Source organism: Photinus pyralis, unplaced genomic scaffold, assembly GCF_008802855.1.
Source record: "Photinus pyralis isolate 1611_PpyrPB1 unplaced genomic scaffold, Ppyr1.3 Ppyr1.4_LG6, whole genome shotgun sequence".
Taxonomy (NCBI): domain Eukaryota; kingdom Metazoa; phylum Arthropoda; class Insecta; order Coleoptera; family Lampyridae; genus Photinus; species Photinus pyralis.
Window position 1 is genome coordinate 44,119,390 of NW_022170663.1, and position 14,959 is coordinate 44,134,348.

A 14,959-nucleotide genomic window follows, 5' to 3' on the forward strand; every position below is an offset into this window, starting at 1 on the left:
TAGTTGCAGTAAACAGCATTCGATTAAGTGGTGAGCGGTTTCATTCGAAGCGCGGTTAATTATTTCAGATTTTGGAATATATCCCCGATTTTTTTAATGACCAAAAGCTGAGAAATGAATTAGTTTTAATTTTCGGACGCACGAAGCCTGAGAAAACCGATCTTCATGGCATGGCCGAATTGTTTAAAAGGTAATGCCATTGTTTAGAGAGGATCTTTTTGCCTTAGTGTTTTGCTTGTTACATTTGTAAGTAAGTACCTGCTGTGTTAATTTTTGACACCTTCCGTAAATTTATTTTGCACAGTTGACCGCACCGTATCTACACCTTTTGGTTTTTCTTTCTCAGTAATTTCTACCGCTCCGTTTTATTGCAAGGCAGAGGCAGACGTTTCTGTAATTGTTATTTACAATTTTTAGAATTAAAGATTATTATTAATTTATTATTATTATTATTAGAGCTGGGCAGAGTACTTTCAAAAAGTATTTGAATACTTTCAAAGGTAACCAAAATCAATAAGAAAAAGTGTTTTCCCCAGAAATTTTGGTGTAGTCGATTTTTGGTAAAAAAAGGCAGGTTATACACTGCCTTTCTTTGAGGCTCGAAAAAAAATTGTCTCAGATCGACCCGGAAAAAAATTTTCTTATAGAATGTGGCCTGTAGAATCCATAATTTCAAACAGTTCCAAGATTGGGCTACTAGTTCAAAAGTTACAGCCCTTTGAATTTTCTTTCGAAATTGGTTTCTAGTCCATAACTTTTGATTGAGAAATCTGATCGAAAAAGTAGGAATTGTTTTGAATTCTACGCACCAAAATTAATCAGAAAAAGTGTTTTCCCGAGAAATTTTGGTGTAATCGATTTTTAGTACAAAAGGAAGGTTATACACCGCCTTTTTTGAGGCCCGAAAAAAAAATTGTCTGAGACCGACCGGGAAAAAACATTTTCTTATAGAATTTGGCCCGTAGAATCCATAATTTCAAACAGTTCCAAGATTGGGCTACTAGTTCAAAAGTTACAGCTCTTTGAATTTTTTTTCGAAATTGGATTCTAGTCTATAACTTTTGATTGAGAAGTCTGACCGAAAAAGTACGAATTGTTTTGGATTCTACGCACCAAAATTAATTAGAAAAAGTGTTTTCCCGAGAAATTTTGGTGTAATCGATTTTTGGTAAAAAAGGAAGGAAAAGGAAAGGAATACACTGCCTTTTTTTGAGGCCCAAAAAAAAAATGTCTGAGATCGACCGGGAAAAAACATTTTCTTATAGAATTTGGCCCGTAGAATCCATAATTTCAAACAGTTCCAAGATTGGGCTACTAGTTCAAAAGTTACAGCCCTTTGAATTTTCTTTCGAAATTGGTTTCTAGTCTATAACTTTTGATTGAGAAGTCTGATCGAAAAAGTACGAATTGTTTTGGATTCTACGCACCAAAATTAATAAGAAAAAGTGTTTTCCCGAGAAATTTTGGTGCAGTCGATTTTTGGTAAAAAAGGAGGGTTATACATTGCCTTTTTTGAGGCCCGAAAAAAAAATTGTTCCAGATCGACCGGGAAAAAACATTTTCTTATAGAATGTGGCCTGTACAATCCATAATTTCAAACAGTCCAAGATTGGGCTACTAGTTCAAAAGTTACAGCCCTTTGAATTTTTTTTCGAAATTGGTTTTTTGTCCATAACTTTTTATTGAGAGGGCTAATCGAAAAAGTACGAATCGTTTTGGATTCTACGCACCAAAATTAATAAGAAAGAGTGTTTTCCCGAGAAATTTTGGAGTAGTCGATTTTTGGTAAAAAGGGAAGGTTAAGTATTCAAATACTATGCGAAGTATTCGAATACTTCTCAAAGTATCCAAATACTTTGCGAAGTATTCGAATACTAAATGTTTGTGAAAGTATTTGAATTACAAATACAAATACCTGCTTCCATAAAAGTATTAATTACAAAGTATTTAAACTGCCCAGGTCTGTTGCAAGGTAAGCTTTTTGACATTCTGTTCCATTAATTATTGGGGGGGAATAACCACGCGACCAAATTACGAAGGTGTTATCGACGTACATATCTCAGACTTTTGTTTGAAGATAAAAAGATTCTAGGGCCACCGATCCAAAAGTCTCCACGAAGATGTCGGCTACCACCTGTGATAGCAAAGAAAACTTTCCTCGGAACTGAAAATAGCTACTAGACAAACACTTGTTGATCAGGGTAACTAAACAGACGTCCTTGTCGTTATCCTTTAGAATTTGCTCATTGATGATGAGAGAATCCTTGATGATAATAAATAAAAATGTCTCGTTATTGTTGATCTACTGCGACTACCTGATTTTATCGTACAATTTGAGATGTGGGTTTTTGTCCCGACGAAGGTTTTCTCCTGGTATCGCTTGTTGTGTTCGTAATATACGAGTATTTATTTGTTCTTGTCTTTTCTTACGCACAAAATTCTACATTTTTTCAATTCCCTTTCGGATTATGTCTCAGATCCCAGCACAAAGAAGATCCCTCCTAGTAGGTCTTACACGGCGTAGGAGTTCATTAGTGCCATCCCGTCCAAGTCGACTACTACTGAGATTTAAAGGTGCTGCGAAACATCCGTCGTTTCGACTTGAAAGTTATGTGGCTGTGCTCGTAGTTGCCAAATGTAAGTATAGGGTAAGTGTAGGCTTCCAAAGGACCACTATGATCGCTACTTACCTCACTTGCATAAGCTAAAATTGAACCTGAATTTGATAGTCTCAAGAAAGGCCAGCTCAAGTAGATATAAAAACTGCTCCAATCCTTTCCCATTTGTGAAGAGTAACATTCTGAAACCTCTTACAAAAAGTACATGGAATGCATTGTTAATTAGCCGGACCTCCTCCAGTCCAGAAGGTATCTGAAGGGCCTGGATATGGCAACCTTAGACTAAAGTTGTAATTCGAGGAATCGCACTCAAAAAAAGCAGATTCGTACACAAAGAATCAAGCTAAATGAGTTTAAACGATTAACATGGTTTTAAATTGCTGACATCGAAATTTCTACATTGTTGAACAGTAACCGCATTGTTTCATTGTGTAAAATGCTTTCCAATCGTGTCTCTACATACGGCGACGGTACTTGTCGTTTCAACGCTGTCTCTATATACGCCAACGGTACTTGACGTTTGAAATTTGAAATCGGACATCTCACCGTATAAAGCATAAAGGCGGGTTTAGGCTCGTACGCAGAATGCACACGTTGCAGAAGTGAGTGGAAATTTCAGCTGCAGAAGTACGCCCCCGTGTGTACTAGTGATCTATCTGTTTATGTTGGTACGCAGTTGTTCTCAGTGTTCAAGTGTCGAAATTGACATTTAAAACCTAACCTCTTTTGGTCGTTAAATAACGTGGTTGGTTAAGTGAATAGAAAAAACAGATTTTTGATTAATTTCTGGAATGGCAGACAAGAAGAGAATTAAATTAAAGAAAATACTGTTACTAACGGCGTTAAGTAATGAGTTGGGGCTCTTGCATACTCAAAGGAGGGTACGACGGTGGGCAGTAAGACCTGTTAACAAATATAGGAGAAATTTTTGAAGGTTTCTAAATGTTTTTCAAGTAATGGTGACAAAGGATCAAGAAGAGCTGTACGCCCGACTACAAACAACTGCGTACAAAGTTTAAATTCTGCGAACTTCTGCGTCTCCTACAGACAAGCATATTTGCGGCAACCTACGTTTTGTATTTGTGCGTTCAAGCATAAACAAGGCCGTATATCAACATGGTCTCGAACTACCTGCGGCTGCGACTTTCTGCAGCAGCGCCGTTCTGCGTACGAGCCTAAACCCGCCTTCAAGCATCGTCTTCATGGCATCCGATGTCCGACGTCCGATCATACGAAAGTGTTCCTATTGGTTGAAAATTTTTAAATGTCGATGGATTTAACTTTTCCGACGTTTGACATTTTGATTGATTGATTTAACCTCAATGAATTACATGTATATAGAAAACGCAGTTAGTTTTTATTGTTTTGAAATAGTTTTCATTTTTGGTGTAAATGTTTGCTACTGAGCCGCACCGCTAGGACAAGGTGTAGGTATCCCATGGGGACCTAATTAAAATTAGATTATTGTCAATGTGATGATTTTATTCGATTTCATTGCCAATGTTGTTTAATTACTGTAATTACGCCAAAAAGATTTAACAAAAATTAGTAAAATGATTTGTAGAAGTTCACATCAAGAAAATTGGCAGCAACTTATGATGGACGTTTCAAAATGTCAATTAATTGGGACAAGTGCAACTTTACCTTATGTTAAAATATAGAAAAAATATTCATACAGCCCCCAAAAAATGAGCTTAATACACTTTTTTATTTTCATGTATAACAAAATGAGTTTGGGTGGTTTTTTTTAAAGCAGTCATTTTAAATCGCAGAACCGGACAATTCCGAATTACGAGAAGAAAAACAAATATCATACAATAATATTGTATCAACAAATATTTTATTTAAGACTATCAATTCATGAATGCTCTCATGGTCCTTTCTTTACACTAATTGTTTACAATGTTTGAGGCTTTACACTTTCTTTAGGTGGAGGAGGATTGGCATCCCCTCTTGGTTTATTCCACTCGCGTAGTCCTTCCGGAAGAGTGGTATCCTCCTCGAATGAACCGGTACCTTCCACAAACTCCTCATAGGTCGACTTCTCCGGGAACGGCCGTTTGCCTAACAATTCGATCATATCGTCTCTGCTGATTATTTCTTTTTGAAGTAACCGTTCCGCCACTCTCTCCACGTCCGCTTTGTGTTTTTTCAGTAACTCGGTGGTTTGTTTGTGAGCGCTCTCAATTAGGATGCGTACTTCCGCGTCGATGAGTTGCGCGGTGCTCTCGGAGTAAGGCTTTTCCAATACCATGTCACCTTCTCTCGGCATATCGAAGCTAACATTACCGACTTTTTCGTTCATGCCAAACTGTACGATTTGCGCGTAGGCACTTTGTGTAACTTTTTGAAGATCGTCCTGCGCGCCCGTCGTTATTCTGCCAAAGAAGAGTTCTTCCGAGACGCGACCTCCCAAAGTCATACACATTCTGTCAAACAATTGCTCTTTTGTGTACAAATATTGATCTTTAGGTAGATATTGGGCATAGCCTAATCCCTTTCCCCTGGGAATTATGGATACCTTAAGCAGGGGATCTGCATACTGCAAAAACCAGCCCGCAACCGCATGGCCAGCCTCGTGGTATGCCACGGTTCGCTTCTCCTCGGGTGAAAGAACATTCGTTTTCTTCTCCATGCCGGCGACTACGCGCTCGATGGCTTGCTCGAAGTGTTTCATGATTATGGAATTGTTTAAATCCCTAGCAGCGATCAACGCCGCTTCGTTGCATACATTAGCGATATCGGCCCCAGTGAAACCCGGCGTTAAAGCCGCCATCTTCCGTGCGAGTCCGTTTTTATCCAGTTCCGTCTTGAGAGGACTTAAGTGAACTTTAAATATACTGGCTCGCCCTTTAATGTCGGGCGCAGGAACGAAAATTTGCCTATCAAATCGACCGGGTCGTAACAGCGCCTTGTCTAGTATATCCACGCGATTCGTAGCGGCCAAAACGACCACGTTCGTCGTCGTGTTAAAACCATCCATTTCGACTAACAACTGATTTAAGGTGTTCTCCTGCTCGGAGTGACCTCCAAGATTGCGACCGCCACGTTTGCGACCGACCGCGTCTATTTCATCGATAAATAAAATGCACGGCGCGTGCTTTCGCGCCATCGAAAAAAGATCGCGAACGCGAGACGGTCCTACGCCGACAAACATTTCTAAAAATTCCGACCCCGAGACAGTTATAAAAGGAACGTTCGCTTCGCCGGCTGTCGCCTTTGCCAGTAGAGTTTTCCCTGTGCCCGGAGGACCTGCAAAACAATCATATTACGAAGTGTTAAATAATACATCAATTAGCAGAGTTGGGCAAGGTGGATTGTAGGTTTAAGATGAGAGAAAGGTGGGAGGGTGGGATGTATTGGCGGTAGGCGGGAGGGTGGGATGTACTGGCGGTGGGCGGGAGGGAGGGAGGGAGAGAAAAGTAACTCAACATAATTAACTTTGAAGGAAACTGAACCAGCCAAACATCGATTGTTAATTTCACTAGTTGTGATAACGGGGACAAAACAAAAAGACAATTTCGTAAGTTTAAATTTCGAATCACTGAAGGAAAATTAACCATCCCCGTTCGTGTGGACATTCTCTTAATCCTCTACGTCACACGTCATCTATTGCGCTGTGATTGGTAACGCCATGTTTTGGCGGTAAAATTTGAAATTTACAACAGCGCACATACGCAAATTTTGATTGGGTCATTTTTCACAAATAACAATTAGATTAAATGGTTGATTATTCAGTAGGTACCTAAGAGTTAAACTTTCAGTTTTTTACAAAAAAGTGGAATTCCCTTGTATTGCATTGCAGCTGTTACTTTTTATCTTTTAATCATTAAATTTATAGCTATTGCGACTGCAACACTAATTATTTGGCATGTGATTTAATTAGCTACCTGTTTACTTTGCGGAAGCTAAATCAAACAAACCTGTTAACATGGCGCCCTTAGGAATCTTAGCACCTAAATCGATATACTGCTGAGGATTCTTCAGGAAGTTAACAAACTCTAAAATTTCAATCTTTGCTTCTTCACAGCCCGCAACGTCCCTAAAATAAATCCAAACTTAACATGCACAGTTAAAAAGCGGATCTAAGTTTACTTAAACCCGACTCCTATTTCATTAGAATTAATTAATTTCGCCGTGCTCTCCATTACGCCGCCAAACAATCCTCCCCCCTTGCGTCCTTTGCGACCGCCCATCATTTCCGCCGACCTTCTCATCATGAAGAGCAGAAATCCGATGATAAGTAGCGTCGGGAGGACGCCCGACAGGCTGGACGCCTCCAGTTCCGATTTGTAGATGACCGGCACAAAGTTGGGCGGTTCGATGTTCATCTCGACTTGTGCGTTTTCTAAATTACGTTCGAACGAGTCCACGCTACCAATATTAAACCATAAAAAGCTCTACAGATTGCTACGGTAGTGTTTAGTTTTGAGATGGGTCTACTTACAGCTCCGTCGGCGGTATTCCCGGCGGATAAGCGCACGCGTACCCATTTCTTGTTGACCACCTCTAATTTTTCGACAATTCCGTGCGCGAGGTAACTGAAATTTAATTGTTTAAATTTAAACCATTAAACCATTCACAAGGCATGCGTAGTGTGGTAGTATAAAGAATAGAATGGCGAGACGATCTTTTGGAGCAAAAGGAGTTTCATAGTTCTTGAAAGTCTGATAGGGGACCGAAGCTGTCGCGGAGTGGAAAAGTGGTCCATGGTACTGTAGCGAATTTTCTAGGGCGATGTCAAGGAGCCATCAAGTCACCAACGATAAGGAATCAAACTGAACTGTGTTTAACAGCAGTTCCCACATCGATGTCGAAGTGATAAATACTAAAATTGGCGCTCGTGTTATAAAAAAACGTAGTTTCAAAATGTGCCAAAACAGGCCTTTTCTAAAATTCGTTGTTGATAATTGAAGGGGGTGCGCAGTGAGAAAGACCAGGGATCTCGCGGCGACAAATGGTCCAAGTCCCTCCGTGAAGGTGTGTGATATTGTGACTTTTGGGACACGTATGATTTATAAATAATAATATAAATCCCATGAGACTTTTTGAAGACATTTTTTCGAAGATATCTAGACAGATTGCCGGCCCGTGTGGCGCAGTTCAGTTAAAGTTGAACTGTTGTTCTAAGGGTCCCTGGTTCGAATCCGGGTTCGGGCATGGATATTTGTAAATGTATAGTAGGTTGGGTTGGTAGAGCAGCCTTGGCTGAAACCCTGCCCACTCAAAAATAAAGGCAAAATAAAATAACACTTTTTTTCATATATGCGAGAAAATAAAGCGCGTTACGATAAGAAACGAGATCAGATAAAAGTTGAAACGCCACAACGTTGCCGGTTCTAAAAACCGTCCTAACGGAGCATGAGGGACGGTGTTAGTGCTATACGTGTACATGCATTCGCGTTGGGCCCGTTTCAGGTATAGGAACCAGTGAATGCATAAGTAAAAATTGGGTGGGAGAAAGGCATTCGTCGCCAAACCTTCGAAAAGAAACTATATGAAACAACAAAAAGACTAGTTTTCAATTAAAGGTTCGAACCGAAGCAGTGTTTTTGATTTTTACAAAAGATACAAGATAGTTTATTGTGAAAGTTGAGTTATTTCCTGAATTTTAAGAGAAAATTGTTCCGCCATTTCGCCGAAATATTGTCGTGGGTGTCTACATAGTATCATCAATAGTGATAACTAGGGTGCGCGGTCAGTAGGACCATGGATCTCGCAACGATAAATGGTCATCGAGCCCCTCCATTGAGGTACATGGTATTTCGACCTTCAGGGCGCGTATGCAATAAGAAACTTATTCAAAACCAGAGTACGGGTTGTTCTAAAAAATTGTCAAAACGATGGCAACGTGGGCACGTGCTCTAGTGCCCCCCCCCCGCCCCCTCCTCGGAACCACCATTTTCGTAATTTTCGACACAAAAACATACATACAGAGCGAACTATAAGAGGTATGACTCCAGGTACGAGGACGCCACCATAGCGGAGCGGGGTAGCGATAATGTGAGCGTCAAAATAAGTCGAAAACAATTAACTATCACACGGGGGGGGGGGGTAGAGCGTATTGAGTTGCGTTTTTTGCATTAGATGCGTCGTTCGACCGGAGGACTTCCAAAAGGCCAGGTCTCACCTAGTGCGCGAGGCGAGGAGAAAGATGGAGGGAGGGTGGGGGGGGCACCAGACTTTTCGGGGATATCTAAATTAACATTTTTAATGGAATTACGTTTCCGATCATCATTTTGTCGTTGTGGTGCGTTTGTATTATGATCACAAAGGACAATCCGTCTTTTTGTACTCGAATATATTGCGAAACAGCTGTCAACCGTTCAAACATAAAGTAACAAATGTCACAACACAACTCTTTCTAAGATTTTTCCTTCCTCTATATATCCCATTCAGTAAAAATTCAATATAGCGCCCTTAAGAAATAAGAGCCTATAACTTCTACATCTAGCGTTCTATTGAAAATCTGACAACAGATTCAGATTCTCCCAAAGAAAGTGTTCCTAGCAAGTGCAAATGGGAACTGTCCATTTCCAACAGTTTAAGCTGGGAAAATGAAAGCAAAATTTGACATTTTCAGTCTTTTGATGATATCTCAGTTATTTTGATTCCAAAATTTCAAATACGTTTTTTTAGTCACAAAAACCTACACTGTATCTGTCACCGTTACAGAGATTGCAATGGTGAGCAACGAATTTGAACCACCCTGTACACTTCAAGGTAAAAAAAACAAAAGCTATATTGATATTAATTTTTAAAGATGTAAAGGTAACATTCTTCGAGACATTTGCGTGTTAGAAAGAATGAAAACCCTATTAAAAAATATCAAAGATCAAGGTTGCTATGGGCCTAATCGAGGGCCTAATTGTACCTTGTTCATCTTAATTTTTAATTATTCATGCTGCAGCCCTACAGCCCTCGTTAGTGGCATTATCAAACTGAAAGATATGATCAGTATGGTAATTGTAATGACATGCACACGTAATCAATTTGCTCTTTCCGAAAAGTACACAGAGCTTGCCTCGCTATTCTACTCTTTACGCTATGATAGTATTTACTTCTGAACGAACTCCTTCCAAGCCACTTCCTTGTAGCCCATTTCCCAGAAACCCAAACCTGCAAGAAGCGCTATCGCACCTGCGGCTCCCAGAAGATACCATTTGTCCTTATCGCCATCACCGAAGGGAGGTTTTCCGCCACTTCCTCTACAAAATTGTAATTTATAATTCGTCTGAATTGAAGGAGAACGAACCTTGATCCGGTACCACCAAACAAACCAAATGACCAATTATCGTATGACTTTGATCCACTCGGTGGTGTTGGCTGTCGAGGTGGCGGTGGAGGTGACTTAGGTTCAGTTTTACTTTCATTTCCTTTAGCGTCCTTCGCTTCGACAGCCTCCTTTGCCGGAGGTTTCTTTCCGTTCTGGAAGTATTTCTCAAAACCTTTCGGTGGCTGTTCGCAGAATAATCTCCATTCGTTTAAAGCTGTTCTAATTACGGATAAATTCTAAAATTAACAATAAATTAGGAAAATGGAAATATTTACATAAAGTTTCATCACCTTAGGATCTACACTTGTTCTTAATCTTACGCTTTTCAACAATAGTCTTTCCAATTTTCTGCTTGTACTTAAAAGCCGGTATGCCATCATCTATTGTTAATATTCATAAGTAAAATTCATTATTTAATTTTTGCTTTTTTTATACTTTCTAATTCTAACCACACAATTTTCGTTGGTGTAGAAACACTGGGGATTTTGATTTTTGAATTTACGTAACAATTGGTGTCACTAGACCTATGTGAAGTTAGCCTCACATTTCACAACAGTATACAGTGTGCGTATAACAAAAGCTGCATAGTAAACCTCATTGAATTAAATTAAATAAGTATCATAACCAAATAATACTTGCGGTGAGGTGTAACGTTACTTATTCAACAAATTCTGTTACTCGGTAATGTTTGGTTGCCGTGGGAAGCCGCACTGTTATACCAAAACAGATTTTTAACACATTTATCTATATCACTAATTGTTGTTAGGTATGGATGGAGATAATGATACACTACTCATTAAAATCGAACCAAAGCAAGAAGACCAAATCCATTCTTTTCTTCAAGAACACATTTCTGTAAGCAACGAAGTCTTGGTGACAGTAAAGGACGAAGTTACCCTTAGTACACCATCCCTTCATAATGAAGTACAGCAACACTCTCACTTTCAACATCACTTTTTAACTCCGTGTAAAACAGTGTCTAAAGATTTTAAATGTGCTGATTGTGATTATGAGACAAATGTTAAACGCTATGTCAAACAACATCTTTTAATACATAAAGCTTCTAGGGATTTTAAGTGTGCTGATTGTGATTATCGGACAAATGTTAAACGCAACTTCAAACAACATCTTTTAGCACATAAAGTTTCTAAGGATTTTAAATGTGTTAATTGTGATTATGAGACCAATTATAAAAGCAACTTCAAACAACATCTTTTAAAACATAAAGCTTCTAAAGATTTTAAATGTACCGATTGTGATTATGGGACAAATCGTAAACACCATTTTAAACGACATCTTTTAAAACATAAAGTTTCTAAGGATTTTAAATGTGCTGACTGTGATTATGAGACAAATGTTAAAAAGTACTTCAAACAACACCTTTTAAAACATAGAATTGCAAAATGTGCTACTTGTGATTATGAGACACATAATAAACGCAACTTCAAACAACATCTTTTAAAACATAAAGTTTCTAAAGATTTTAAATGTGGTATTTGTAAGTATGAGACAAACAATAGCTATAACTTTAACCAACACCTTTTAACACATAGAGTTTCTAAGGATTTTAAATGTGCTGATTGTGGCTATGGGACAAATAATAAACACGTCTTCAAACGACACCTTTTAAAACACAAAGATTCTAAGGATTTAAAGTGTGATATTTGTGATTATGAGACAAACAATAATTATAACTTTAACCAACATCTTTTAACACATAAAGTGTCTAAGGATTTTAAATGTGGTAATTGTGATTATGGCACAAATGTTAAACTCAACTTCAAACGGCATCTTTTAAAACACAAAGTTTCTACAGATTTTAAATGTGCTAATTGTGATTATGGGACAAATGATAAACACCTTTTCAAACGTCATCTTTTGAAACATACAGTTTCAAAGAATTTAAAATGTGCCGATTGTGATTATGAGACAAATTATAAAAGCAACTTCAAACAACATCTTTTAAAACATAAAGTTTCTACGGATTTTAAATGTGCTAATTGTGATTATGAGACAAACAATAAATATAACTTCAACCAACACATTTTAACACACAAGGTTTCTAAGGACTTGAAATGTGCTACTTGTGATTATGAGACAAACAATAAATATCACTTTAACAAACACCTTTTAACACATAAAGTCGTTAAGGATTTTAAATGTGGTAGTTGCGATTATGAGACAAATGTTAAACTCAACTTCAAACGCCATCTTTTAAAACATAAAGTTTCTACGGATTTTAAATGTGCCAATTGTGATTTTGGGACAAAAAGAAAAACCCATCTTAAACAGCACCTTTTAAAACATAAAAGAGTCTAGTTTTTTAATGTGCCAATTGTTTTTGGGATATAGTAGGCGTTATCGTCAAATCACTGGTGCTCCAGAGCTGCAAGCTGCAAATTTAACGACTACACTACGTTAGAAAAACGGTCGAGTAGTTTTCAGCACTTTTATTCTTCACTAGGCTTATCGGGCTGTGGCATGCTGAAAGGGTCCTGACGAGCATACTGTTAATTAGCTAGTACAATTTATTTTACTCCATAGACACATTAAAAGTTGCTCTATTATAAATAGATTTCGCAAAATGCATTATAAAGTTGTTATGTTGGGTAAAATTTGTTTATCCCTGTAATTTGTTTCTTAATGGTTAAGAATGTACGCGTTGTAAGATTAGAAATATTTTTGTGTTATATTTAAAAAGTTTATCTCATGTTTTTCCTCTGCCTAACGATAAGAGTTTCCCTCATCGCTTAAAATTAATTAATTTTGTAAACAGGTGCTACGTCATGGCGATAAGAAAAGTTGTGCGTATTTTAGTACTACAATTGGGAAGTGGAATGGAAGAGAGATACTATTAAATTCGCCATAATGAACCAACATTGAAGTGCTATTTGAAACATAATGCCAATTGAGATTTATTTACGTTATTAACACTTACAATAATTAATAAAAATGATACATTGTATACCTATACTCATTTAAAAAAATGAATACACTATTAGAATAGGTGTAGTTGAGCCTAGGGCTGCTCTTCCACTAATCCTTAAACGTAAAATTTACTTTATGATTCCGACCCTTGCCTCTCTTAGGTTCGTTGTGCACTTGCAACTTTTGGTGTCCCAGAACCTCTGGACTTCTTCTCAGGCTTCTCAAAGCAAAACCCTAGGGCCTGCGTAGGGGCTGTCCCCTCACTCGAGGATTCTGACCTCTTGTTAAAATTGAGGTGTATCAGAAGATGTTGTTTGAAAACGTGTTTTTTATTTGTCCCATAACCACAAGTAGCACATTTAAAATCCTTAATACCTCTATGTGTTAAAAGATGTTTTTTGAAGAGTTGTTTATTATTTGTCCCATAACCACAATCAGCACATCTAAAATCCTTAGAAACTCTATGTTTTAAAACATGTTGTTTGAAAAGGTGTTTCTTATTTGTCCCATAATCACATGTAGCACATTTAAAATCTTTAAAAACCTTATGTGTTAAAAGATGCTGTATGAAGTTCCATTTATAATTTGTTTCATAATCACAATCAGCACATTTAAAATCTTTTGAAACTTTATGTATTAAAAGATGTCGTTTGAAGAGGTATTTATGATTTGTTCCATAGTCACAAGTAGAACATTCAAAATCTTTAGAAACTTTATGTCTTAAAAGATGAACTTTCAAGTAGTGTTTAGCATTTGTCCCATAATCACAATTAGCACATTTAAAAACCTTAGAGCCGTTATGTGTTTCAAGATGTTGTTTAAAGCTGCTTTTATAATTTGTCTGATAATCGCAATCAGCACATTTAAGATCCTTCGTTACTTTGTGTTTTAAAAGATGTTGTTTAAAGCTGCTTTTATCATTTGTCCCATAATCACAATCGGCACATTTAAGATCCTTTGTAACTTTATGTATTAGAACATGTCGTTTGAAGTTGTTTTTATAATTTGTTCCATAATCACAAATAGCACATTTAAAAACCTTAGAAAATTTATGTGTTAAAAAATGTTGTTTAAAGTTGCTTTTATCATTTGTACCATACTCACAATGAGCACATTTAAGACCCTTTCTAACTTTATGTATTAAAAGATGTCGTTTGAAGTTGTGTTTATCATTTGTCTCGTAATCACAATTAGTACATTTAAAATCCTTAGCAAGTTTATGTATTAAGAGATGTTGTTTTAAGTAGCTTTTATCATTTGTCCCATAATCACAATCAGCACATTTAAAATCCTTCAAAACTTTATGTGTCAAGACATGTCGTTTGAAGACCTGTTTATTATTTGTCTGATAATCACAATCAGCACATTTAAAAACTTTGCAAACTGTATATTGTTTCAAGTTGCATTTAACATTTGTCCCATCACAATTAGCACATTTAGAATCCTTAGAAACTTTATGTCTTAAAAGATGTCGTCTCAAGTTGCGTCTAACATTTGTCACATAATCACAATTAGCGCATTTAAAGTCCCTAGAGACTTTATGTATTAAAAGATGCCGTTTGAAGTCGTATTTATCATTTGTCCTATATTCACAATTACCACATTTAAAATCCTTAGACACTTTATGTATTAAAAGATGTCGTTTGAAGGTGCTTCTATTTTTTGTCTCAAAATCACAATCAGGACATTGAAAATCTTTGGACACTGATTTAAGGGACCCCTGAAAGTCATCTTCATTACAAAGAGATTTAGACCGTGGTGTACTAATGGTTGTTTCGTCCTTTATTGTCACCAAAACTTCGTTGCTTACTGAAATGTGTCCTTGAAGAAAGGAATGGATTTCTTCTTCTTGTTTTGGTTCGATTTTAATGAGTACTGGGTCATTATCTCCATCCATACCCAACAACAATTATGACATACATACATGTATTAAAAATCTATTTTGATATATCAACAATTTTGGTATTAAACAATACAGAGGGAGATCCCTGAGCAACTTACTTTCTGTGTACATTTGTTGAATAAGAGCGACACCAGTTGGCGGATTCCAATTCGTTGCACTTGACGAAAGCGAGTCGTTTTCGCTATACGATACTGAATTCGAAAACGACCTATTCCGCATTCCCTTTCGATATCG

General features: G+C 37.4%; 1 protein-coding gene across 1 annotated transcript; it reads right to left on the reverse strand.

Moving 5' to 3' along the window:
- Positions 1-4,439: 4,439 nt before the first annotated feature.
- LOC116173006 (AFG3-like protein 2) lies at positions 4,440-10,487 on the reverse strand. The gene is made up of 8 exons (XM_031490290.1): positions 10,330-10,487; positions 10,185-10,274; positions 9,874-10,130; positions 9,680-9,826; positions 7,066-7,159; positions 6,714-7,018; positions 6,542-6,660; positions 4,440-5,870 (listed from the first exon to the last, which is right to left on the reverse strand). The coding sequence occupies exons 2-8, from the start codon at positions 10,272-10,274 to the stop codon at positions 4,516-4,518; spliced, it is 2,367 nt and encodes a 788-aa protein (XP_031346150.1). The 5' UTR covers positions 10,330-10,487; the 3' UTR covers positions 4,440-4,515.
- Between the last annotated feature and the right edge of the window lie 4,472 nt (positions 10,488-14,959).

Excerpts from the sequence above, each read along its gene's own strand:
- LOC116173006 (XM_031490290.1), bottom strand. The coding sequence starts at position 10,274 with ATGATGGCATACCGGCTTTTAAGTACAAGCAGAAAATTGGAAAGACTA. Across the intron at positions 7,160-9,679 it reads TGGAAGGAGTTCGTTCAGAA|TTACCTCGCGCACGGAATTG; the intron begins GTAAATACTATC and ends ATTAAATTTCAG. Across the intron at positions 6,661-6,713 it reads GAAATAGGAGTCGGGTTTAA|GGACGTTGCGGGCTGTGAAG; the intron begins GTAAACTTAGAT and ends GATTTATTTTAG.